The sequence below is a fragment of the Argentina silus genome (assembly GCF_951799395.1).
Source record: "Argentina silus genome assembly, chromosome: 11".
Classification (NCBI taxonomy): domain Eukaryota; kingdom Metazoa; phylum Chordata; class Actinopteri; order Argentiniformes; family Argentinidae; genus Argentina; species Argentina silus.
Window position 1 is genome coordinate 14,821,007 of NC_139665.1, and position 25,205 is coordinate 14,846,211.

The following is a 25,205-nucleotide window of genomic DNA, read 5'->3' on the forward strand; positions in this document are numbered from 1 at the left end:
TACTGTAGTCCTACCCCGGTCGTTCTTAATGAGGAAATGTTTATAATGCTGACTCAATGAAGACTTGTTCCTGATTTTCCTATGTATTTTAGGTGAGTCAGTGCGTGCATTTGTGGCGAGACGATACTTACAATATTTGTGTATTCAGCCACTCACTGCCTCTGGTCTAGATCCTTGGTTTTTAATCATATTAAACCATGTTTCCAATATAGCCACTCGGCAGGGTCGCAGCCCTGAGACATGAACCCTGAATATTGGCTCATCATGTTTTTTCAGAGTGAAGAGAGAGAGAGAGAGAGAGAGAGTGAAAGAGAGAGAGAGAGAGAGAGAGAGAGAGAGAATAGAGAGAGAGAGAGAGAGAGAGAGAGAGAGAGAGAGAGAGAGAGAGACTAGTCCACACAAGGAATGATTCAATTCACATAAGGAATGACGAATCTATTCTGTGAGTAGCCTCCATCTGAGCATTTTACTGATAGGCCTATTTTTTCTCTGATATTAAAATGGACTGAAACATAAGCAGAGTGAGCTGAAACATTAAACAGAGTGGCCACAATCAGCCAAATGACTATTGAAAGCAGACCCACTTACTTTCCTGGCCCTCAGGAACATATGTGCATATGTGGACCTCAGAAACACAATGAACTAAGTAATCAGTTCTTGATTTGTAGGCTACTCTCATGCACTGAAGAGCCAGATACTGTGTATTAAAAAAAGAATAGGCTACTCCTTAATGCAATTTATGGCTTGCAATTTAAGATTTACAGGTAATGACTCATAAGTTCACCTACTGCATCACCTACTATAATACAACAACAATTATTGGCTGCATGTTGTGGTGCAAAGTCCACATAATGCAGAATTTCATTCATTCTTGATAATATCTCATTATTTCTGCAGAACTATTTATGATACAGAATCACCACCCTAAGCAGCTGAACTCGGCCTATTGAATAACCTTTTTCATTTTTTAAAGATGTTTTTCGTTAGAGAGTCAAGTTGAGAATAACCATAAACCATAAATTAAGGAGTGTTTAACAACCGGGTTGCCTGTTTTCCATTGTGTTGGTTGTAAGCACTGCAATTATGCGTTACATAAGAATCTCTGCTGCTATCTAGTTCAATGTGATCTATTTGAAAGGGAGTGGTGTCATATAATTTATGCCACAAATGGCACAAATCACTAGTGTTTACTGCTGTCTGGATTTCGCTGTCTGAGCATCTTATATTTATTAAACTCTCTTTCTCTCTTTTCTGTAGATTTTTTGGTCTCTCCTCCCTATTTTTTATGCTTGTATTGTACTGTATGTGTATTGGGCAGCAGTGTTTTATAATGTTTTCCATAAAGTTCTCCATTCTGTGGCATTGACAGGCATCCTGAATATATCTGTGATTTTTAAAGATGCCTTAATTCCTCTACAGCCAACAATGAAGGCACGGTGAAACATAGGCCAACTGCAGGCTATATCAACGTCATCAAGAGTTCGAACTATGTTTGAACTTGCAGTCGTTACAAATAGTAGGTACTGGCTAAACGCGTCAGGCAATAGCAACAGGCAGAGGGCTGCAAAAGGTGGATTGCTTTGCTAAGTGGTAGGTTGGGGTTGGGCGAGGGGTTATAACCAAAACATTGCAGCCTGAACGTCGCAGAGCCGGCTTTAAGGAAAAAGGTGCTTTAAGTGTTTATGTTTGCGTATACCTTCCCCTGACAACTCACCATTACCCTAACCACTTAAAGTTGTGATGCGATGCGGAAAAAATGCGATGCGGAAAAGATGCGATGCGAAAAAAATACATCGAGGAGGGCACTTTGTGAGTGGCAGGGCAACGGTTCAGGGTTTTTGCCCCCTTTCGCCCTCTCCTGTGCACGGCCCTGGCTGAGTTGTTTATATAGCCATTACTAACTTCAGCTAACTTTATCCCCCGCTAACAAAAAAAACAACCAAGACTGAGAGACAAGAGAGCGCATTTGAGGTGATTTGGCCACGAATGTTTAACTCTCTTTTTGCTCCCCAATCATTCTCATTAAAACAACTGAACCATAGATTTAGACAACTGAACCAGTTTCGCCTGGCAAATAGACTACTTTCAAGTTAAGGAGCCATCTGACTACTAAGCCATCTGACTACTAAGTTGTAAAAAAATAAAATAAAATAAAAAAGTGAAGTATCCCCTTAACTCTCAAGGACATGTTTTCAACTGTGCGTCTTTGTGATAGACCAGACCTTGCCTTTATAAGATATTATGAGATATTGACAAAGCTCTCTTTACTTTTCAAGGTAAAATACTGCATAGAGAGAAACCTTTCATTTTGCATGCTGACAACATGTCATTGAATCCAAGCACACAACAGAGATTCATGTAGTGGATGCCTCCACACAGACACGTACATGAATGAACATCCTTGACAACCAAGGACAAGACAATTCCCAGTGCACAGAGTGAGGATTCATTCAAAGAAAGTAATTTTGTTCAGCAGATAGGTAGACTGAGTAAAAATGTAAAGGCAAGGATGTAAATGAGAGAAATGCAAGACATTGCTAATTTCCTCTTCACCTTAATGAAGCCTTAACCTTGATGCTTGAGTGCTCACCGTAAGAGATCCAGATGTATCCAGGTACGTACAGTTCAGGGGAGGCTGGTGGAGGTAGAAATCGGAGGACTGGCTCATTGTAATGAATGGAATGGTGGAAACAGATGTCACAATGGAATGACATCAAACACTCCTCTGACACAGGTACATACAGAACCACCTCAGAAAAGAACAATATCTTGCCTAGAGTGGAAATAGTTACATACTAAGTTTGCACACAACGGAGATTGATTTTTTTTGTCTAATTAACATTATCATCATCATCGTAGATTGAAGACCCATCTTTTCAGGCTACATCTTAACGGTCCCTCCTAAAGACCTCTTCCCCACTACCCCCCTGTACAAGTTTCCTGTTAAAAAAAAAGAAGTAATTTTTCCTTCTTCTAGCATTGTGACTGCCAATGGCCCCTGGTCCGAGCATTGATTACTTTTTCTTATGATGACTGATGGGTAGATGATTCACTTACTTGAACAAATGTATGTATTGTAAGTCGCTTTGGATAAAGACATCTGCTAAATGCCATAAATGTAAATGTAAATCATTTACATAATTTACATAATATTGTCAAAGCTTCAGAGAAATGGTGACCTGGCCTGTCTTGAGTAAAGAGGACATATGGAACAGGCTAAACAAAGGAATCAGGAAACAAAGACAAAAGGACCAACAAGGTGGAAAATGTTACCACTGGTTGTTCATTTGGATAATTGGAGCACTGTGACGTCTCTGGACTTCCATCTCTTCTTCTATTGACGCAAGTAAAACATGTCATACGTCACTCAAAAATCTAAAATCGAGTACCACACCCTTTCTCTCTCCTTCTCTCTCTCTCTCTCTCTCTCTCTCTCTCTCTCTCTCTCTCTCTCTCTCTCTCTCTCTCTCTCTCTCTCTCAACGCCAAGGGGAGATCCTGTGTATTCCCCTGTCTGACTATGATTGATGATGTCTGGGGCTCAGGACGTTTAAACAGGCCCCCTTTCCCATCAGTGGCAGGCAGGGACGTCATTCAGCAGTGGGGCATCTCTCTCTCTCTCTCTCTCTCTCTCTCTCTCTCCCCCTCTCTCTCCCCCCCTCTCTCTCCCTCCCTCCCTCCCTCTATGAGGTAGACATCACTCTAGATTTGATGCAATCTCAAGGGATTTATCGATCACAGTTTGAGCCAGAGTGGAAAAAATTGTGTTGGTAGGTTTGAATCATCCCCTGACTGATCAGACGTTAGAAGATTCAAAGGATTCACTGCTATTTGATTGGGAATACGTGGGCCAAGACACTGTACCAGACAAATGGAACAAACCATTACATGTAGCATACTGCTTCAGGCATTGCCCCTCTAATCAAAGTCTTGTCAAATGTACACTCACAATGCATTATATACATTTCTCGGATTTAGTTTCACTCCCGAATTAAAACTAATAAGAGACATAAAACTTAATTGGTCCACAGGCTCTTAAACAGAGCCTCAAGGTTCTAATCATGGCCACAGCGGTCAATGGCAACAGCACTGATAGCCAAAGCATTTAATACACACACCCCTATTCATATTTCAGCAGTCTTCGAGACAAGTGCAGTTAAAGGGAGATGGCTCAGGGCCTGGCGGATGAGGAAATGAGAGTGACTGAGTGTGGTGCTGAGCCACCCATTAGACCTGGCAAAGCCCTGCTGTCAGCGTGTTCCACCAGCCTAAGTAGACCACCTTAATTAAAATCCATCTAAACGGTGCTATCAGTGGTCTGTGTCTGCAACACAGGATAAAAAAAAAGGGGATGATTCATTCATAGACTTTGTGTTATGTAAATGGTACTCCCGGCGGGTTTTAGGCGGAGTGTATCCATAGCATTCCATTTGCTTTGTATCCATTGTCTGCTCATACGGTACACTGGGAGAGTAAAGAGAGCTCTGTTGTTGTTGTTGTTGTTCACCTTCATTTCCCATGGTGTTAACCTAAGGTGATTTATTACAGCTTCTGTAGGAAGAGATTGGATTCACATTTTTTCTGTGACCTAAAATCTTTGGTATTTGACTGCATACTAGTGCCATTGATAAAAGACAGCGGAAGCTTTTCAATGGATGATATGAGCCACTACCCGGTGTCTCACCGTTATCAGTATTTCCACCACAGTGGCTACATTACCAGCAGGCCTGGCTCCTGCAGCTGGAGCTCATGGGACCAGCTCAATCAGAAGGTCACATCATCGTTCACATAACTGAGGTGTTACCACAGAGAGACCACTGTCTGGTTAAAATGTTGAGCCTCTCGGGGGCTACGTACATATCACTTGTCTACCTGAAACCGCTTCTCCTACTTACTACCTGCAGAGACTGGGTTGGTTGAGGAGACACACTTTATGTCGGGAAGAAATGCCAAATTTGAAGCCTGTACAAGATACGATAACTGTACTGAGAGCAATTACCTTAGCCCTAACCCTGACCCCTGACCCTAACCCTAAGTACAATATAAGTAGTGTATAATGATTATTTACAATACTTATTACACAGTAGATACACAGTAATACAGGCACTGTAATAACAGAGTGACACAAGACACTACTGTACCGACATACCACTTCTACATTCCCTTCTTCCTCAGCAAAGACTGTCTCTCCTCCGACACATATGAATATTCATCACCAGTGAGGCCCAGAAAATGCTTAGCTAATGAATCAATTGCCAATTTAGAGGATTCAGTTCTGTTTATAATTCCTCAGATTTCCACAGCCTGGGGATTAGAGTCGTACGTACAGATGTTGAATATTCATCACCTGGTTTGAATGGGACTTGGGGCTTAACAAGGAAGCAAAGAGGACAGATAACTAAATATTCGAAGCGTTGCTTGTGTATGGGATGTCCTCAACGTATCCTTCAGCTAACTTCCTGTTACTCATCATCGATGACAACACTGGAGTCCAGCCAAGGGAGTGACTAAGTCTCTGACTCACCCACCAGCATTTGAATGATATATTGAATGGTAATACTGCTGCCCTGAGAAAAAAACATTTGCTTATTCTGTAGGTGCTTTAATTTCTGTTAACCAGAAGGAGGTGGAATGGTCAATCCTGGGCTGAAGGTGAAATGGATTGCTGATGATTAGGTACCTGAAAAAAGTGCTTCAAGACCACTGACAGAGCCAGATATCTGCTAATGAATTGGTCAAATGGGTGTTAATTGAATGTGTCACCTGAAACGTATTGCTTTCATAGTCTGAATTGAATGGATAGATCACTTGTTATGAATTCATCTACTACAACTGTCAACTACAAAAGGCTTATCCCTTTGTAATGAACTCATTGATCATTTTTCTCAAAATCATTAGGCAGCAGTATCTCAATTAGCTATGTGACTATAGAAACCACATACAATAAAATCCTCACCTGCTAAGTGCATGGGTCTGAATACCTTTCAATCCCTAATTGCCTCATGGGAAATTCCCAGAATTTACACAGCAAACAACCTCAGTGTTGACCTTCCAGTGCAAACATTGCCGCTCATTGATTGCCGGTCAAGAGGTATGAATACATCCCCCACTTCCCTGTAGACTACTGGACCATGGTCAACATGATACCAAATAATCATATACTCCTACCAGTGCTATTTAAACAATGCGTTTTCCTCCTTTATTTCATCAGGTATGTGGTTATTTTTTCCCATCAAAATATCAAGTTACAGTGGCCTGGGGTGGTCCAGGGGTCCAGCACCATGGCCTAGCACCATGGCCTACAGCGCTTACATATGCCCATGTCGTCATGGGTTCGAATCCGGCCCATGCCCTGCTGACATACCGTCTCCTCCTTACTTTCCTGTCTTTCTCTACTGTCTCTGTCCAAACAAAACTGAAAAGAATACAAGAGTGGGACTGTCCCACTCCAAAAAATGCGCTAATGCGCATACCACATAATTGCAAGGTTCCTGGTTCGATTCTGACCCTTGACACATCTTGCATGTCATCCCTCCTCTCTCTCCCATCCTGCCTGTCAATCTCTACTGTCTCTATCCCAATAAAGCAGAAATGCCCTAAAAACATATTTATAATTTGTATATCAAGTTACAGTTAGAGGACAAGACTGTTGATCGGTCAGAGGTCAGTTAACTTGACTGCGATTTGGAGAGCCTTAAAGGTAGACTCTGGGATATGACGTCACGACCGTGAAAACAGAAGATATTGTAGTGAACAAGAGCAAACAAGAGGGTCCGCTCATTTCACTGCCCTCTGATATACAGTAAAACGACAGAGCTCTTGTGCCAATCCCATTCAAATCTACAGAGTAATCTTTTCCTCCCTTCTCTGATAATTTCTCATCACAACCACAAAAACAAATCCACTTCATGATGAGTCCATTATTTGAGCACCATCTGGGATTTACCTAAATAATGTTTCTCTCACGTTAATGCTCTGACAGCACAGTGCATCGTCTAATTTAGAATTCAGTTAGCTTTTACAAACAATTATCCTAGTACCAATTTGGGATATGTAATGCACCAGGACCAGGGGAGGCTGGCGGAGGTAGATATCTGAGGACAGGCTCATTGTAATGGATGGAATGAAATGAGTCATGGTATCAAACCAGGACAGATTTCCCAACAGTATCCGTCTGCTTGTATCTACCTGCACCAGACGTACCATTTGATTATGCATTTTAATCACCATCTCTGTGGCCCGCAATTTTAATTCTCTGATCACTGTACAAGCAACACATCCAAGAGATGGATTATGGTGCTTGGGGTTTGTTGTTGGAGAGTGTGCTCTCTCCCTCTTTTAGTCTCTGAACACACCGGCGAAGATCTTTTGCACAACGAGAGCACAAACACACAGAGGAAAGTCAAGAGGTTTGTTTGACAACACAATATTGCGATGGCGATTGCCAAGTCTCTAATCTCAGAATCCCATGTGGTCCTTGATCCTCTTATCAGATAGAGATAGTGACCGGCTCTCCCATACCTGCGGAAAGATCCGGCTGATTGTGTTACATACATGGAGTGACAACAGCCAACCTCACTCCAGTCGCTAAATGGCGCGCTGTCGTGCCTTTCTACCATTCTCTGAATAATCAGCATATCTATGTTTCTCTGTGCCCCTCCACCCTTCCCTCCCCTCTTTATCTCCTTTCTCCTCCCTCTACCTCCCACATCTTTCCTCCCATTATTCTTCCACAGTACATCCCCTATGTATGATTCAATAACCCCTTCACTCCCCCCTCTCATCTTTCTCTCTCCCTCCCCCTCCCTCCTGCTCGACTTCCTTCTCTCTCTCTCTCTCTCTCTCCTCCTAGCCTTCCTTCTCTCTCTCTCCTTCTCTCTCTCTCTCTCTCTCTCTCTCTCTCTGTCCCTCCCTCTCTCTCTCCCTCCTCCTCGCCTTCCTTCTCTCAGTCTTCTCTCTCACTCTCTCTTCCCTCCCCCTTCTCTCTGTTAATTGGATGAGCAGTCACAGTTGGGAGGCAGATTAATTCCTGTCCAAAGTGGCTCTGCGACCAGAGATCCCATAACAGAGATAAGTAATATTAGCAGCACAAATCCATCCGACACAACTTTTACCCTGGCCCTGTCTGGCAAGGACCTCTGAGACCACTTCCACAAGAGTCCTTTCCCAGTGTTTGATATTATATACAGTGCTGCTTGAAAGTATGTGAACCCCTTGTGCAATTATAGATTTTTTTTTATTATTATGAAATCTTAATTTAATCAGAACCAGTCTTTTTTATCTGACATAACAGGTTTATATTTACCAATTACATATGTTGGTTTAGAGGAAATCATGCATGTAGTAGAAAAACTAAATTATAAAGAAATTAGTGCAGGTGCAAAAATAAGTGAACCTCAAGTTGCATTGGTTAAACCAAGTAGGTAAGTAGAATCAGGTGGGTAAATAATTGGGTACCAAATGAACCAATCAAAGGAGAGATCTTTAGGAAAGAGGCAGGACTCTTTAAATAAACAACCTGGTCAGTTTTGTGTTACCCATACAGGTGAATGCAAAACACATCATGCCGAGAGGAAAGGAGATCTCAGAGGACATCAGGAAGAGGATAGTGAGAGCACATTAGTCTGGGGAAGGCTATAAAATCATCTCAACAAGATTTGAGCTCCATCAGTCCACTGTGAGGCAAATCATTTACAAATGGAGAGCATTTAACATGACAGCAACTCGGCCTAGAAGTGGACACCCTTCCAAAATATCCCCAAGCGCCACAAGAAAAATAATAAATCAGGTAAAAGGCAACCCAAACATAACATCGAGAGATTTGCAGACCTCCCTTGCTGCATCTCAGGTAATTGTGCATGCTTCAACAATAAGAATTACATTCCTGGGAGGGTTGCTAGGAAGAAGCCTCTGCCGTCTAAAAAGAACCAAACTGCCCGTCTTAACTTTGCCAGAGACCACCTGGACAAGCCTGAAGGTTTCTGAAAGTCTGTTCTCTGGACAGATGAGTCCAAAATTGACCTTTTTGGTCACAATCAAAACCACTATGTTTGGCGAAAACCCAACACTGCCTACCACCAAAAGAAACTTTTCCCAACAGTTAAGCATGGTGGTGGGAATGTCAAGATCTGGGGCTGCTTTTCTTCCTCTGGACCTGGACGACTCCACATCATTAGGGGAACCATGAATTCTAAGGTATACCAGGAGATTCTTGAACAAAACGTCAAGCCATCAGTCAAGGAGCTAAAGCTGGGCTGAAAATGGGTCTTCCAACAAGACAACAACCCAAAGCATTCAAGCAAATCTACCAAAGAATGTCTCAGGAGAAAGAAAATTTGTGTTTTGGATTGGCCAAGTCAAAGTTCTGACCTAAATCCAATCGAGATGCTGTGACAGGAGCTGAAGCCGTCAGTTCATGCCAGACACCCCTCAAACCTCACTCAATTGGCGTTCTGTAAGGAGGAGTAGGCAAAAATCCCTCAAAACAGATGTCAGAGACTGATTAGTGGCTATACGACACGTTTACTCCAAGTTATCACTTCTAATGGAGCTATTGACTGAAGAAGTTCACATATATTTGCACACATTACCATTTTTTGTTAAATAAACCACTTTCGTGAAATAAACAATGAAAATCATATTTTTTTAGTTTGAGTCCTTTATTTGGAATATCTTTATTATGAATTGGGCTTTAGATTAAGTTAATTTTAATATTTTATACAAAAATAATGACCATCTGTGTGTGTGTGTGTGTGTGTGTGTGTGTGTGTGTGTGTGTGTGTATATATATATATAGCCATTTAAATGGCCCATGTACGGAATATGACAAACAGATTAAAGGTGGTGGCATGTGGGACCAAAAGGTCATGTAAGAAAGAGGTGTCAATAGATGCCAAACATCCTATTGATATCATGCTGAACACAGTCTCCTAATTAAATCGTCTACCTATGCACGATAGTACACGTTCCCAATTGCGTGTCCTGGTAGACGCATTAGAGAGAGTTTTGGACGCTACGTTAAAAACTGAAGATATGCTATGTGAGGGAAAGTGAATTTGCGTGACTTACATAAGAAGTTAATCTTTATTAGCTTTGAATTGTGTGACGTTTAGGCAGGTGATGACCATGTTTGATCAACCTATATGGTCAGTTGATGGTTGTGTTATGTGGTGATTATTCATGTTCATGGGTCATTCTATTGCGTATTTTATAAACAATATTCTGCAGTCAGAATTGCACTTAATTGTCCAACTTGTCCTGCCAGTATAGCTAAAAGCATCAACCAGGACACTGGCACTTGGGAACACCTACAGGACTATCGTGTACAGGTACACGATTTGAGTAGGAGACCAGTCTGATTTAACTCTCCAAATGTGCACAGTTAAACCCTACCAATCTGAAAGAACTCTCGTGCATTACAACCTGTGGATCTCTAAAATATACATCAACATACGATTGTCTTTCAATACTTAAGATTATCTTTAGAACACTATATACTGTATATTATGATTTATGCATTTCAAATGTGAAAAACACCCCGCAATCAGGTGGTGTGTGACACATAGAAAATGTAATCAATAAATACAATGTGTATGCGCATTACAGATCTCACCCCCCCCCCCCCCATTACTATTACCATTACAGAGTTATCATTACCATTTTTCATTAACATATGTTTAAATAAAAATACTTCATTGTCTCTCGAATAAAAGCACTTGAGTCATCAAGCACTCGCTGAGCTGCGTGGACACTGTGAACTGTCAGCGCACTGTGTTGTCAGCGCATCTCTCTTCACCGCGAACACCTTTCTGTTAAACAAGCAGCTATTCTGATGGAAATCAGTGGTGCCGCTCTTGGTCAAGGAGGTCAGCCATCTCCGAACAGCCTCTCTCTATTTTAACGTCCATGATTTATGCTTTGATTAAAAGTCCTAAATGGCATAGGCTACACTGTGCCCAGCACTGCTGTGAAATAGCTGTCTGTCTGGACTCTCATTGCGCCAAGCCACTTTGGCCAAGCAGACACGGGGTGAGCTATCTTGTGTGACTAGGGGGAACGGCATGTCCAAAAGATACAATGTCTATATGTCTAATATCAAGGTCATTAAGTATGTTGGGTCTGTATAGAAAATACATATATAACTTTATCATGCAAAAGATGAAATACAAATTGAACTAGGAGTTGCCCTATAGTACTCAAAAAGCATTATAGTAAAAGGTATATAGTCTATCTTGCGATTAATGTGTTGTAGCCTATAGTTGTTCCGCTTACTGTAGGCTAATGTATATGTCTGCATAAAAGTATCTGTTAAATGACTAAAATGTTTAGCCCACTTAACTAGATGTATATAACACTCAAGATTAGTCATTCTTTGCGATTCGAATGATTATACTAGGCCTACACATGACCTTAGAATATGTTTTGTATTTTACTGTTTGAAAGTTGTGGAAAATCTCAAGGCCACAGAAAACATTACCAAGAGAGATATCAACTGTATATTGAAGACAACACGAATGATTTGTCGTAAGACAATCGTATAGGCTACGTAAACCGATCTTCAGTGCGTCATCAGAGTATTTTACTCCATACAATTCACTTGGACATTCCGATTTCATCTGGGACAATAACTGACTTGCCAGGTCATAGGGGAACGAAATAAAGTAAAATCGACCGTATGCAAAATACAAAAAGGGATATTCGTCACAGGCCTGCACGTCTGAGAACCACCTGCCAAGTAAACGTACTTGCTAAATTGATTTATACTGATTTAAGATAACTGTCACCTCCCTTCCCTTACTATATAACCTAGTGCGCACTAGAGTTTGGTCACGAAGAGGCGACAGGACCGAAGTGAATACACAGCGCGTGTGGAACAGAGAACTAGAGGAGTGGTTGCAACCAAGGACCATATCATTTTTGCGCACGCTTTGAATCGCTTGTATGGAGAGGAGACCATCCATGTAACATTTAGCTCTCACTAGGCGATAGAGAGTGGACCCACCACAGTTCCGTTTATACTTGCCTGAATATTTATACATCTTGCAGTTTAAAACTAGTCACTTCACGCGCTTTCGCCGAAGGAAGAAGACTTTAGGGCTTGCGCGCAACAGCTTGCTGCATCATGAAATTACTTCTACCGCTTGTGATAGCTTTTCTTGCCATCGCTCAAGTTTTTTGTGAAGAAATTGGCCCAAAGGAAGATCTTGATTATTGGACCAACAGTAATCCAGTTCAGGTACCTAGTTTAAATCTACTCTAGAAAAACCGCAATTTACAGAATGTATAGCCTAGGAATAAATGGTATTCAAAAGCGAGTTCTAAGGATTATAAATGGAAATCTGCTTCACTCAGTATAGCTTGCTAATAGCCTTTTGTCATTTGTTTGCACAGCCAACTTTTGCTTCAGGATTTTTACACGAAATTCATTATAATAATGCTGAAATATTAGGCTAATACATGATATAATCTTATCACCTTTTTGTAAAGTTTGGGTATGCGTAATTACGCATACACTGCTCTATAGCCTAGGCAAATCATCTCAAATATAGGAGTTACTAATATCTTACGTATAGAGTAACAAAAATAAAATGCGCTTTAGGATGCGAAGATAACCACAATTCAATGGGTGTAGCGTATGAGCTCAATATATAGTGCTGATTACTTTATCCCGACTTTAGTTCCATTTACATGTAGCGCACGTTCTCCATTTGACATTGCGGATTGGGCGCCTGCCAAGTATCCAGGAGGCTCCTGGGGCTTCTTCTCATAAATTGCAGATTAGTAACATTCACCATCTATATGATCATTTCCTATAGTCCCTGAGGCGCACAGGGCGTTTTACAAGCCGGACCTGTCAAAACGACTATACCACCGAATGGGCACAGGGACATAGTCATTAGCCTATTGTTCGGTTTGGACTAATTCTTATTCTAGGAATATGTTCCGCAAGATAAAAATAGAAGCAGCTCATAATAGATCACAGGGGTTAAGATATATTGTTAGATGAGGTCGAGTGATGCATTTGAAAATATCTTATGTTATGTTAATTTGCTTTGCTCTTTTAGGATGAGTGGCTTGCGTCGGACCCGTTCAGAGAGATACTAAGGAGAATGACAAGGAAACCTCGGCCTAATCAATTCTTTGGCCTGATGGGGAAGCGCTCCTCCGGTAAGATCATTAAGTGCCATTTAAGAGCATCTTAACTGTAACGACCCTATAAAAGCGTCTGACTCGCTCTCTCACCAGCATTTTCAATTTCTCAATTTCCTCATTGCCTTTGAATCATATTCAATACAATGAATCATATTATTGTATATTAGACTACTGTTCCATGTAGGCCCACTATATACCTGCATCAATAACTTTTACGCACATGTTTTTACGCACTTATAATGAAAATAACTATTACGCACATGTTTTTACGCACTTATAATGAAAATAACTTTTACGCATGTAAACTTTTATTCCCCTCTCTCCTCTAACAGCAAATGCACAGATAACCCGAAAAAGTAAGTGGAACAAATGCCTAATTTGATTCATGCTTTTATCTTCTACTGCTACATTTTCTTTAAATTGTCTCTTGGAGAAGACTTCCACAGGGTCCATGTGCACTATGCGCACAGACATGTTAAGGGGCATGTTGCAAAGAGAACAGAACTGCGCAGAGCACTCTCAACGGGGCAGTGCAGGCAGTAGTTGGCTACCCAGACTGTTTGTCATAGGGGACATCCATTTTGAACTCAGCTCAGTGATGATGGTAGCATTTCCACGTCAGGTCAGATGTGATGATTTGTGATTACAATCACGCCATGAGGGGGGAGGAGGAATGCGACAGGTTCTTTAACAGCAGGCTACTCCCATGTGGGCAGGGACCCGTGCTCACCCAGAGATGAGAAGGGAACACGCTGGTCTCCCATATGGTGGAAGACCAGTCGACCATCATTACTATGGAGGAGAGGCAAAAAAATTAAAATGTTTGCCTACAGCAAAATGCCATGAATTGAATATTAATATTTACACAATAGTGAAGGGAAATGGGTGAAACAAAAGAAATAAACGCTTCACAGGTTTAATTAAAGCACAACCCACACAGCTACTGTGGCTAACAGGCTGTTTGAGGGATTTTAGCATATTTAATCTAAATTTTGCCTTGAAGACCATCCAATGGTCTCACACTGGTCTCCCATAGTCAATGGAGAGGGGCCTAGAGGAAAAGACTGTGAGTGAGAAAGATAAGAAAGAGAGAGAGAGAGTGAGAGAGAGAGAGAGAAGGAGAGAGGGAGAGGGAGATATATATATACATACATATATATATATATATATATATATATATTGAGAGAGAGAGAGAGAGAGAGAGAGAGAGAGAGAGAGAGAGAGAGAGAGAGAGAGGAGGAGGAGAAGGAGGAGAAGGAGGGGATTACTCCCCTTGCCCAGTCAATGGCATTTTCTAAATTACTCTCCTACTCAGCGATGCAACACAGCGCAGCATAAATAAATGTATCTGGTTTATATCTGTAGCCAGAGCCTCTATGTCTGTTAATCAATCATCATTACGGTAGAGTGAGATTGCTTTGATCAATACCCCAAGGACATTTAGGAGTTAAATTAGGTTGTTTACACTGATGATGGAAAGATAGACTAGAGCATCTGATCCTTCCACCCTTCCTGACACACGTAACCACAAGGCCACCCACTTTGTATGCATAGCCTGAAAGGGAGGGGAAGCTGAAAATACTTATTGCAAGCTGGGCTTTAGATGGGAGACCAGTGGGAGTTGCACAAGATGGCATTGACTGTGCCAATTTTGATTATGATGATTTAATACCAACCAGGGGGATTGCAGAAATTGATAACAGTTGGCCCCGCTCACATCATTTCAGTGAGTAGCCTCCATGGGTGTGATATTCTCAGGGGTCTCAGTTTTATAGCCCTTCCACCCCCCCACCCCCATATAACATTCCATTAATGTGATTGACAGGTAGTCTGTGACGCAAGCGTCCTATAGGACATGCGTCACATTTACAGAGAACATCCTCGCCCATGAAAAAACAATCTCCAACCATGACCCCTCCCAAATCGTGCGACAGCAAGGCAAGGGCAGGGAGTCCTTGAATTTATACACTGAGAGTGAATCAGCCCAGTATTTGAAACAGTATTTCAAATAATTTCAATTGTGCTGTGCTTGATTGAGTTTGCCTGGCACAGTGGAGTGGAATGGAATAGTCTCAAAATGGCAAACCCCGCCTGTCCGATACTCAGGTCAAGGCAAATTACTCAAAACATTTAAAGACCCCCCAGTCAAAATCAAACATTTTAAGATGAAAAATCAGAAGTATGTCAATATGCAACCATTTTGTGCCGAAATAAGCAATTCAAATACTATTTGTGACCTAGATCTGAGGTATCTCTCTGGGACTGACCACAGAGTTATCAGCTGTCAGCCACCTGCACACACCAGACATTCCCTATTGTGGTTATACTCCAGGCATTACTTCACTGATTAAAATGACACAAACTGTCTTTGATATTGGCTGGAAGAACTGGAAGAACTTACACATTTCCCCCTCTCACTTCTCTTTTCAGGGCATAAACTGAACTCCTTTGTTGGACTGATGGGGAAGAGGAGCCAAGAGGATCCAGGTAAAGCCTTCATCTACCTCTTTTGTGAGCTTTAGGCCTGTATAGAGATCTCATCATTATCACACCTTTAGTATTGGGCCTCCTTCCCTCTAACGTTTGGGGGTGATATGCACACGAAAGGCAGGGTTAGGGTTAGGGTTAGGGTTAGGGTTAGGGCACACAAAAGGGCACCACACCAGAAGCCGTTTGTTTGCTTTTGCAACTTGCTTTTACAACCTACAACTGCATTCACTCTTCACTATGGGTCGGTCCTTTTTAATAATGAATTATAACTGTATGTGGCAGACAAGTCAATACGGAAGAAAGGAAAAGAACAAAGAATAAGAAGTGAGGGGGTTCCTTCCTTCCAGTTCCTCTACTGTTAATAATTTAAGTAATCCTTCCTTCTTGTAGCACTGTGACTGCCAATAGCCCCCGGTCCTAGCATAGATTTATTTTTTCTTATGATGACTGATGTGTAGATGACTCACTTACTTCAGACAAATGTACTTGTAGTTGTAAGGCACTTTTGATAAAAGTGTCTGCTAAATGTAAAAAATAAATAAATAAATAAATAATAATAATAAAAAATGTAAAAATGTAACTTCCATCCTTAACAAGCTCTCTCCTTGAATGCAGGTTCTTACGAGTGGAGCACAATACAGAACTACAACAAGCGCCGTTAACTATTGGTCTGGTGCTCTTCCAGTCATTCCACAGGAGTGGACGGGGTGCCTGATGCTGATTTCGTTTTCTCTCCAAAATATGTATAGTTGGTCAAAAACTGTCTTAAAGTCTAATAAAAATCTCTGTTTTCACATTGTGTGGTGACGTAGCAGTAATGTACCTGTGCCAATTTTATTTGTCCAGGGAATGGGGGGGGGGGGCAATGGGCATGATGAGTTCATCATGCCCCCCCCCCCCCACACATGTTAATTTATGTTTGTCACAGTATTAGCACCATTTGCCATGTTACAGAGAAAGTACTATTGTTGTGGACCATCAACGCAAAGCTCTACCCCAGGGTATGTAGAAAATTGCACTGCCAATCTCACTGTATAGTGCCTCATAACTGTTTAATCACAACCGATTGTGCTGTAAATACACACACTCTGATACAGACATACTATCAGGGCATGTTCTCATTTCAATTTCAAGTGACTTTAAATCTATACTGTCAAGTTTTAAGCCAATAAGGATGGTGTGATGACAGAATACTTGTTTGTGATTGTGGCTTCATATATTAAAACTATTTTCTTTATTGGTGGAACTGTAATTTCTTATTTTCATCTTGTATTATAAAGTCCTAAAGGAGATGGAAGAGGAATTGGATGTCAGGGCACATATTGTGGAATGGGGCTCTCTGCTGGACAGTCATGGTAATGCAGCCTTACAAACTGATCATCATCATCATGAAATCTGGAAATCTGGAAATCTGGAATCACACACCCTCTTACACGGTCCCTAATATGTATGAGGGTTAATTTGCCAATTTGGCAGGCTTGAAATACCATGATGCCAAAAATGAATTATGAAGCCTCAGAAGCCAATTACTCACCTTTGCTGTAGTTGATTGCCTCAGACAGTTTTTAGGTACGCTATTGCTCTCTAGTAGAGCTATATAGGGCCCCGTTCACGATGGAAAAATCCATAAAAAGAGATGGCCGTAACTAAGGAAATTAAGTGTATTCACTCAATGCACTTTGATGTGCTTCAAGCCTGTAATAATGTCTGGTTTGATTCCATTAGTTCCCTTATGCCACCCATTAAGCATAGAATCGATCTGTTACACATTCGATCAGCATCTTTACAACAGTCACACACTCGTGCAAGCACCCAGGCACACATGTACAGATCCTCGCAACAACATACACGCCGTTTATTTCAGCTTCATGTTCTAATACCTTGTCATGATTTTGCTCTCTTAAAACTGCCAGTTTTTCACGTTATCTAAGAACAAACAGGCAACACCCAGGCGCTCTTTTAACGTCATTATTCAACAGATTCGTTTGTCGTTTACCCATTTGCATAGCCACCCTTATTTGGATACAGAAGTTGTCTTCTTTTGACATAAGCATGACAAGTTAAATGAAAAACAGGAGTAAGAAATGCTCATCCAGAAAATGTTGGGGCGAGGGTTATGACTGTTTCATTCATAGCAGTAATATCTATTGTCCTCTGCGAGATCACAGGGGACAAAGTGTTATCACACAGAACATGCACCTTGTCAACTGCAGGAGTAACTGCTCCAATGTTTTACACAGCTTCCTGTCCGGACAAGAGGCTGTACTAACACATGAGAACTGTCCAGTATATGTGCAATCGTCTGAGAAAAGCAGAGCTACTAAATATGAGCAAATTCATGATGAGAAATTTAGCGATTGTCCGAAGCTATAAGAATACATCTTATTAAATATCTACCATGTCTAGGTAAGGGGCTATGATGATCTACAAAGGCACTGGAGCAAGGCTACTTAAATCTAGTTCCAAAGCCCTCCCAAAATCATTCCAGTCTTCTAAAACTAACAATAATCCACATACAACTAGGGCAACGTCCCTCGTCAGAACCGATTGTGTACCTCAACTGAGGAGAGCAGGATAACACTGGGTCAGATAACTAGAGTTGAGCATCCTTGCATCAGTAGATTTCTGGAAGGAATTATTGTGCGTTTAACGATAATGATGACACCAGTGATTGACATTTTGAAGCAGGCTTCCAACGCAGCGAAAGGTCCTTCATCACTGGTCCTTGTCAGGCGTGTAGATGGACAGGGTTCTGGCGGAGGGGTCTGTGGCGTTGATCCACTTCGGCATCCAGTAGTGGCTGAGCCACTCGCACCGGCCTGGGTAGTGCTTCTCAAAGATCTGACGGAAGTAGTAGGCTTCTTTGGTTTTCGGGGGGTTGTGGGAGTAGGTTTTGGGTGCCTTCTCCAGCTGGGAGTCGTTGACCTTTGAGGAGACAGATCATATTGAAAGAAGAATCTGTACCACAGAAGGTGTGTGTACGTGTGTGTATACACACCACAGAATGTGTGTGTGTGTGTGTGTGTGTGTGTACCTCAGACTCCAGGTGGTCCTGCAGGCTGTTGTACCAGGACTTCTTCAGAGACATCAATCCATCGCTGAACGCCTCCTTGCGTCTCCACAGGATGTCATCAGGGATCAGGTTCAGCCCACTGAATGAGTCCCTCAGAAGGTGCTTCTCCACTCCATTCTGGTTAGACCATACATACAACCATATTTTAGTCCTTTATTTGGGTTCACAGTAAAGCATTACATACATACATACATACATACATACATACATACATACATACAGTACCAGTCAAAAGTTTGGACACATCTTGCCAAGAGTGTGCAAAGCTGTCATCAAAGCAAAAGGTGGCTACTTTGAAGAATCTAAAATATAAAACATATTCTGGTTTGTTTAACGCTTTTTTTTTACTACATAATTCCATATGTGTTCCTTCATAGTTTTGATGTCTTCAATATTAATCTACAATGTAGAAAGTAATACAAATAAAGAAAAACCATTGAATGAGAAGGTGTGTCCAAACTTTTGTACTGTACATACATACATACATACATACATCACACAGACTGTCAACATACTTCCCACGTAACTTCAGAGCATGTGCTCTGATCTACCACCTTGTGTTATTATTATTGTGTTTATTACTTGTTATTACTTTGTTGTAAAATAGTTTTTATTAGCTTATTACCTTTATTACATTCTATTGTTGTTGTTGTGGATGTTGAGAGCTGCAACATTAACCTAAGGACCTGACCTTTGACCCTCATAGGATTTCCCACAGAAACAGGTGTCAGCAATAATGTTACAGCTTCACTTATAGCCCTCTGGTAAGATGGTTTCAGCTTTGTTATTACCTGTCTAGTCCCATCATAGCGCAGGGAAGTAGGTTAAGACTTTAGGGGTAGGCCACTAACTTTGTCAACAGGCTATTGCACACAACACATATAAGCCTGGAATAGCAGCGACTCAAACCTGGCCTTATTGGGAGTGAATTTACTGAGTGAAGTATTTGTTATTATTTGATTTCAGTGAATCAAAAGGCGTAGCTCAGAATCAAAAACGTGCGGTGCTGTTTTCAACACTCTTTCTATTGGCTTAATGAAGGCCAAGTTTGACGCGTTGGCCCACCAGACCTTTCTTTAAAGGCGGAAGTGTCTTGGAACAAGACTAATAGAACACTGACCTTAGGTACCCTCATCTCCTCAGGCAGGGAAAGGTAGTAGGCAGTGAACCTGTGGTCCAGGAAAGGTACTCTGAGCTCCAGACTAGGAAGAGGAGAGGGAAAGAGAAAATACTTCAATCTCATTACCTTAAAAAGATTAGCCGCTCAAAGGTCTTCTATGGATTGTGGTGTAAAAAAAACATGGATGCATGCATGGATATTTACATTTTACATTTATGGCATTTAGCAGACGCCTTTATCCAAAGCGACTTACAACAAATACATTTGTTTAAGTGAATCATCTATCCATCAGTCATCATAAGATAAAGTGATCAATGCTCAGACCAGGATTTGTACAGGGGGGTAGTGAGGATGAAGAGGTCTCTAGGGTTGGGGTTAGGGTTAGTACAGGGGGGTAGTGGGGGTGAAGAGGTCTCTAGGGTTGGGGTTAGGGTTAGTACAGGGGGTAAAGAGGTCTCTAGGGTTGGGGTTAGGGTTAGTACAGGGGGTGAAGAGGTCTCTAGGGTTGGGGTTAGGGTTAGTACAGGGGGTAGTGGGGGTGAAGAGGTCTCTAGGAGGGACTGATATCCCTACCCATGCGCGGCTGTTGTCCTGTCAGCACGCAGCACATCGAACAGGTAGAGCTCCTTCATCAGGCGAACACTATCCTCCGCAGCTGCCTTTGGTGATGGAGCCTGGATCAGGAACCACAAGAACTGAACCGTTAGCAACGTGACAAGTTTGCCTAAGTGACGTCTTGACCACGCGAGGACATCTGGTCTAGGGGACTACTTGCCTTGTGGAAGTAAATGTAGCCTTGTGTCAGCTCATCTGAGCCCTCCCCAGAGAAGATGACCACACTGTCCGTCTTCTCCCGGATGAACTTGGCCACCAAGTACATGCCTACAGAGATAGAAAAACAGACCGAGACAGACAGATAGACAGATAGACAGGGAATAAGAAAAAATCATTTACATTTTTACATTTTAGTCATTTAGCAGACGCTCTTATCCAGAGCGACTTACAATAAATACTTTTGTCTATAGTAAGTGAATCAACTATACATCGCTGTCATTCCAACATAGAAAGTCCTAACTGTGCCACAAGCAGTGACAGTGCTAGAGAAGGAGAAGAAAAAAATGTCTTCTTTTTCCAGACAAACTTGTTCAGCAAACAATATAATATAAGAATGTTCTGCTTTGCCAAATTGTTAATAAGGATGATTAAATGGTTACACTTCCTCAATATTCCTCTTCAGTCACAAATACAAGCGACCAAAAAGACCATGTTAAAGATATCGATAATATCTTAAGAAAGGTTTTGGCGGCATCTAGAGGCCAAAAAAGATCTGCTGCATTTATCAGACATAAAATGTGTAAAACATTTGACATTTGAGTTTAACTTTACCATTGTAGGACTCCATATTTCAAGTAGAACACTGGCCTGGTTTATGGAGAAGTTAAACTTGATCATTAGTTAACCCATGATCTGACAGTAAATGATCTAACAGTAAAAGGGCTGGATCTCATCCAAAGATTCACATTGCTGATAACAGTGCTGATAACTGATTCTATTGACAGGCTTTGATGGACCGCACTCACTAATCTGCCAGGATTGCTGAGTCATTTAAAACAACCAATCAGCACTGAAAGGAATGCAGCCTGCACAGACACCAATTTGTCGAGGTCAGTGGGCACATTGACAAGGCAAAACAGACCCCTACGGGGTTAGATACAGTAGGTTGCACAGCTTTCAAAAATAGTTTTGCGAATGTGCTTTCATTGCCAATTAATTCAAGTTCAGTGGGGTATTCCCTTAGCAAAGACAGGAGGTGTTTGCTCTCTCTCACCGACTGAGGCGCGAACGGTGGTGATGTCGTACGTCTCCAGGTGGAAGATGACCTCCTCCACAGCTCTGAGACCCTCCTCTGGTGTGAAGTTCACCTCGTGGTGCTCACTGCCGATGAAATCCGCCACCTGTCAAGACAAAACAGTATTATTCACAAAGGCCTGCCTGCCTCCCAGACAAACTTCTTGAATTAAGTTCTGTGGGTAGCACAGGTCATACACAAGTATTCTCCATTGCAGTCTGTTTTCGGCTAGTTCCTCTCCAGTTTTTTTTCCAGACAAAGGTTAACCCTCTATACGGAGTGTCAATTGAGGCATGATAAAAGGTGACTTACCTTCCGAGCAGCCAGGATGTCTGGGCTGTCCTCTGCCCCGATGGCAAAGGTCTGGATGGGGTACTTCAGCTGGTCTTCTTTGGCCAGTTTGACCAGTGTTGCAGCCACCAGGCTGGAGTCCAGACCACCTGATGAAAAAGGACACAATAATAAGCATCGTTTACCCAAATCATAATCTTATTAATGACCAAAAACTACATTTCAGGTGAGAAGTTATGGCTTGTCGAAAGCTGTAAAAGACAGGAAATTCAAAATGGGCACTTTGCACTAACAAGGTTTTCCAGCACACAGCTTTGATAACTGCAATAATGCTGTATGTTGGTCTACTGTACTGCAAACAACATGTTCACCACTGGTCAGGTTGCTTAGGATTCAAAGCTTCTCTCAAACAGCACCAACTACATTATACCTGACAGAAGACATCCAATTCTCCTGTGGGCCATTAGGCGTTTCCTTACAGCACTCTCAAACAAGATCCTGATGTTCTTCTTTACATTGTTCTCATCCAAACCTGTTGGGGAGAAGAGCACCAGACATAACATCCAAAGCTGGGTATCACTAGTTTCTAAGTTCAAATTTCTAACATTGTATTACGGCTGTATGCGATTACACGTCCTGGTCTGCTAAAATATTCTTGCTTATTTTTTTTTTTAATATTTCCTGGCAATTTCGACAACAAAGACCACTTATAACTTGCTATTGAGTCGTGAAATGTTCCTTTAAAGGTATACACAGCAAGATGACGTTACTACAGGACGTTTTAGAGATGTTTCAGATTCACCCAAGCAAGACGTTTTACTTTCTAGTGATTCAGTCGGCGGCAGTTCACAGCAGTGCAACATGATAGCAATGTGACAAAATGGCTGCCAAGTGATTTGCCTTGACTTATAGTTCTAGAGCCCACCTTTAACTGCCATAACCTCAAAACAACGACAAATGACAGTCATCCCTCCATATATTTGTTGTGTAATAGGAGGGTACCTGCGGAGAGATTCTCAACGCTGTCGTAGGCAGCGTGGCTGGGCTCCTGTGTGCAGCAGTGGAACCGATCCATCTGAATAGACTCGACCTTCCCATTCTGCTTCAGGTCGAACACCTCAAAGTGGCCCGGAAGGAAAGGAGTAATTTTCGGCAAAGTGGCCATAGAGTGGGTGATATCAGTCAGACCTGGGAACAGGCAAAAAACCCACACATTTAACCAGACGTTAAAATGACTTCAGGTGGGAAACGAAAACAAGGCAATTTGCTGCCCTAAGAGAGGGTAAACAAAAACAACAACACTGAAACAGGAATGGAACACCCCTCTCACCTTTGGCCTCTGAGGAGACTGCGAGGAAGCCATCGTCTGTCAGGAGTCTGAACAAGGGGCGCACGCCGTACGTATCCCTCCCCAGGAACACCTTTCTATTAGCAGTGTCCAGGAGGACGAAGGCAAACACACCGTCCAGGAGGGAGGCCATCTTCTGGACGCCGAAGCGGTCGTACAGATGGAGCAGGATCTCACCGTCCACTTTGGTCTGGTGTTCAAACTCAAACTGCTTCCTCAGCTGAATTGGGAGGAAGAGACAAAAGACATGAATGAGATAGCATGTAATTATCATTCAAACATACGATACTCTATATGTCTTTGTAAAGACAGTTGGTGACATTAGCAGCTCTTTAACACAACATCTTGCTATCACTACTACCAATTCAAAATATAACGTGTTTTTTTGGTTGTGTGTCGGTTTTGTTGGAATGGGTGATGTCGTTACCCTGTGGGGGCCTGGTCTTTCTCAGACAGCCGTGTCCCCACAGTGAACTCCACTGTGTCCCCCTCCTAGACAGTCAAGAGTCTTGGTGTGATCTTGGACAACCAACTGTTCTGTGCAGCAAGAGAAGCAGCACAGCTCCTGGTCCAGGAGCTTTCTTGTAATCTCCCGCCTGGACTATTGCAACTCACTTCTGGCCCCACCTCCACCATCAGACCTCTGCAGCTCATCCAGAATACTATAGCAGAATACTAATACTTGTGTTCAATCTGCCCAAATTCACCCCCCTCCTATGCACCCTCCAATGGCTCCCATTAGCAGCTCACATGGGCAGATACTTGGCTCCCATGAAGACCATCTCAATGCCTACCGTTTGGTGGTTGTAGATCTCTCCATTGTAACAGAGCCAGAGGAAGGGGAACTTCTTGATGCGCAGGGGCTGCATACCATACAGCTGGTCCACAATTGCCAGGCGATGGAAGCCGAAGCAGCAGTTGGTGAAGCCGTTCACGTTCTCAAAGCGAAAGGCATCAGGGCCTCTGTGGGCAATCTTCATGGCACTCGTGCACTGAACTGACAGGCACTCATCACTGCCAAATAAGGCCCATATACCACACATGTTGGAGCTGGAGAAAAGAAAGAGTTTTTTTTTTTAGTATAAACATATATAGCCTTTTCTACACGCTCGTACAGCCAGAGAGACACCATGGTAACCCATTTAGTTTTTATTTATAGGCCTATGGTAACACACGACAATAAATACTGTGGATTTGCGAGACTCACACGCAGAACATGACATTTGCATCCTAACACACATCACTGATTGCATCATCACGTCAGCTGGCGCAGAAACCTGCTCTTCATCAATTGAGAACTCAATGTTCAATTGAGTGTGAAACGCACAATTCTGGGTTTTGGAATATGATATTGGTATATAACGATTCTGACGAGCTACAGTGATTTTGTTTTTCATTGGCTGTTAGCGAGCGAAGTCATAACAAGTTAGCTAGCAAGCAAGACTACACATACAATACATACACCGCCATGTGTTTTTTACATGCCGCACAAACTACCCGGCATACAGGGATTACTAACGTAATGATAGCTAATGATAGCTAGCGAAATGTATCCACCTGTCCCCGACTAAAATTACATTCTGAACCGCGGCTAAAACTCACCACAAATTGTAAGCCAAATTAAAACGGACATGCCTACCTTATTCGTGGAGTATTCTCGTATACTGTACGGCGAAATGATGCAATGGATAGACCAGACTACTATACAGTCTGAAGTGAGGCAGGAAGCGCAAATCCTCCGGTGTGTGTTTCAGAGGAGGGACTAGGAGAGAAAGATGTGTAACTCGGTGGGTTGCATCAGCCACAGATAAAACTAAATGGCTTCTTCACAAATGTTGACATCGTCTTCATCTTACATGTCTACCATACGCCATCCCCAGGCA

The 25,205-nt window shown here is 42.1% G+C and overlaps 2 protein-coding genes across 2 annotated transcripts; one reads left to right on the forward strand and one right to left on the reverse strand.

The window, feature by feature from the left end:
* Positions 1-11,845: 11,845 nt before the first annotated feature.
* Positions 11,846-16,965, forward strand: tac1 (tachykinin precursor 1). Its single transcript, XM_083681022.1, has 5 exons — positions 11,846-12,234; positions 13,064-13,166; positions 13,484-13,507; positions 15,582-15,638; positions 16,257-16,965. Exons 1-5 carry the CDS (start codon positions 12,121-12,123, stop codon positions 16,301-16,303), a joined length of 345 nt encoding a protein of 114 aa, XP_083537148.1. The 5' UTR covers positions 11,846-12,120; the 3' UTR covers positions 16,304-16,965.
* On the reverse strand, positions 16,962-25,053 carry asns (asparagine synthetase). The gene is made up of 12 exons (XM_083681021.1): positions 24,962-25,053; positions 24,117-24,372; positions 23,305-23,542; positions 22,977-23,162; positions 22,405-22,506; positions 21,996-22,123; positions 21,663-21,789; positions 20,610-20,716; positions 20,408-20,508; positions 19,835-19,916; positions 18,676-18,831; positions 16,962-18,566 (listed from the first exon to the last, which is right to left on the reverse strand). Exons 2-12 carry the CDS (start codon positions 24,363-24,365, stop codon positions 18,357-18,359), a joined length of 1,686 nt encoding a protein of 561 aa, XP_083537147.1. The 5' UTR covers positions 24,366-24,372; positions 24,962-25,053; the 3' UTR covers positions 16,962-18,356.
* Between the last annotated feature and the right edge of the window lie 152 nt (positions 25,054-25,205).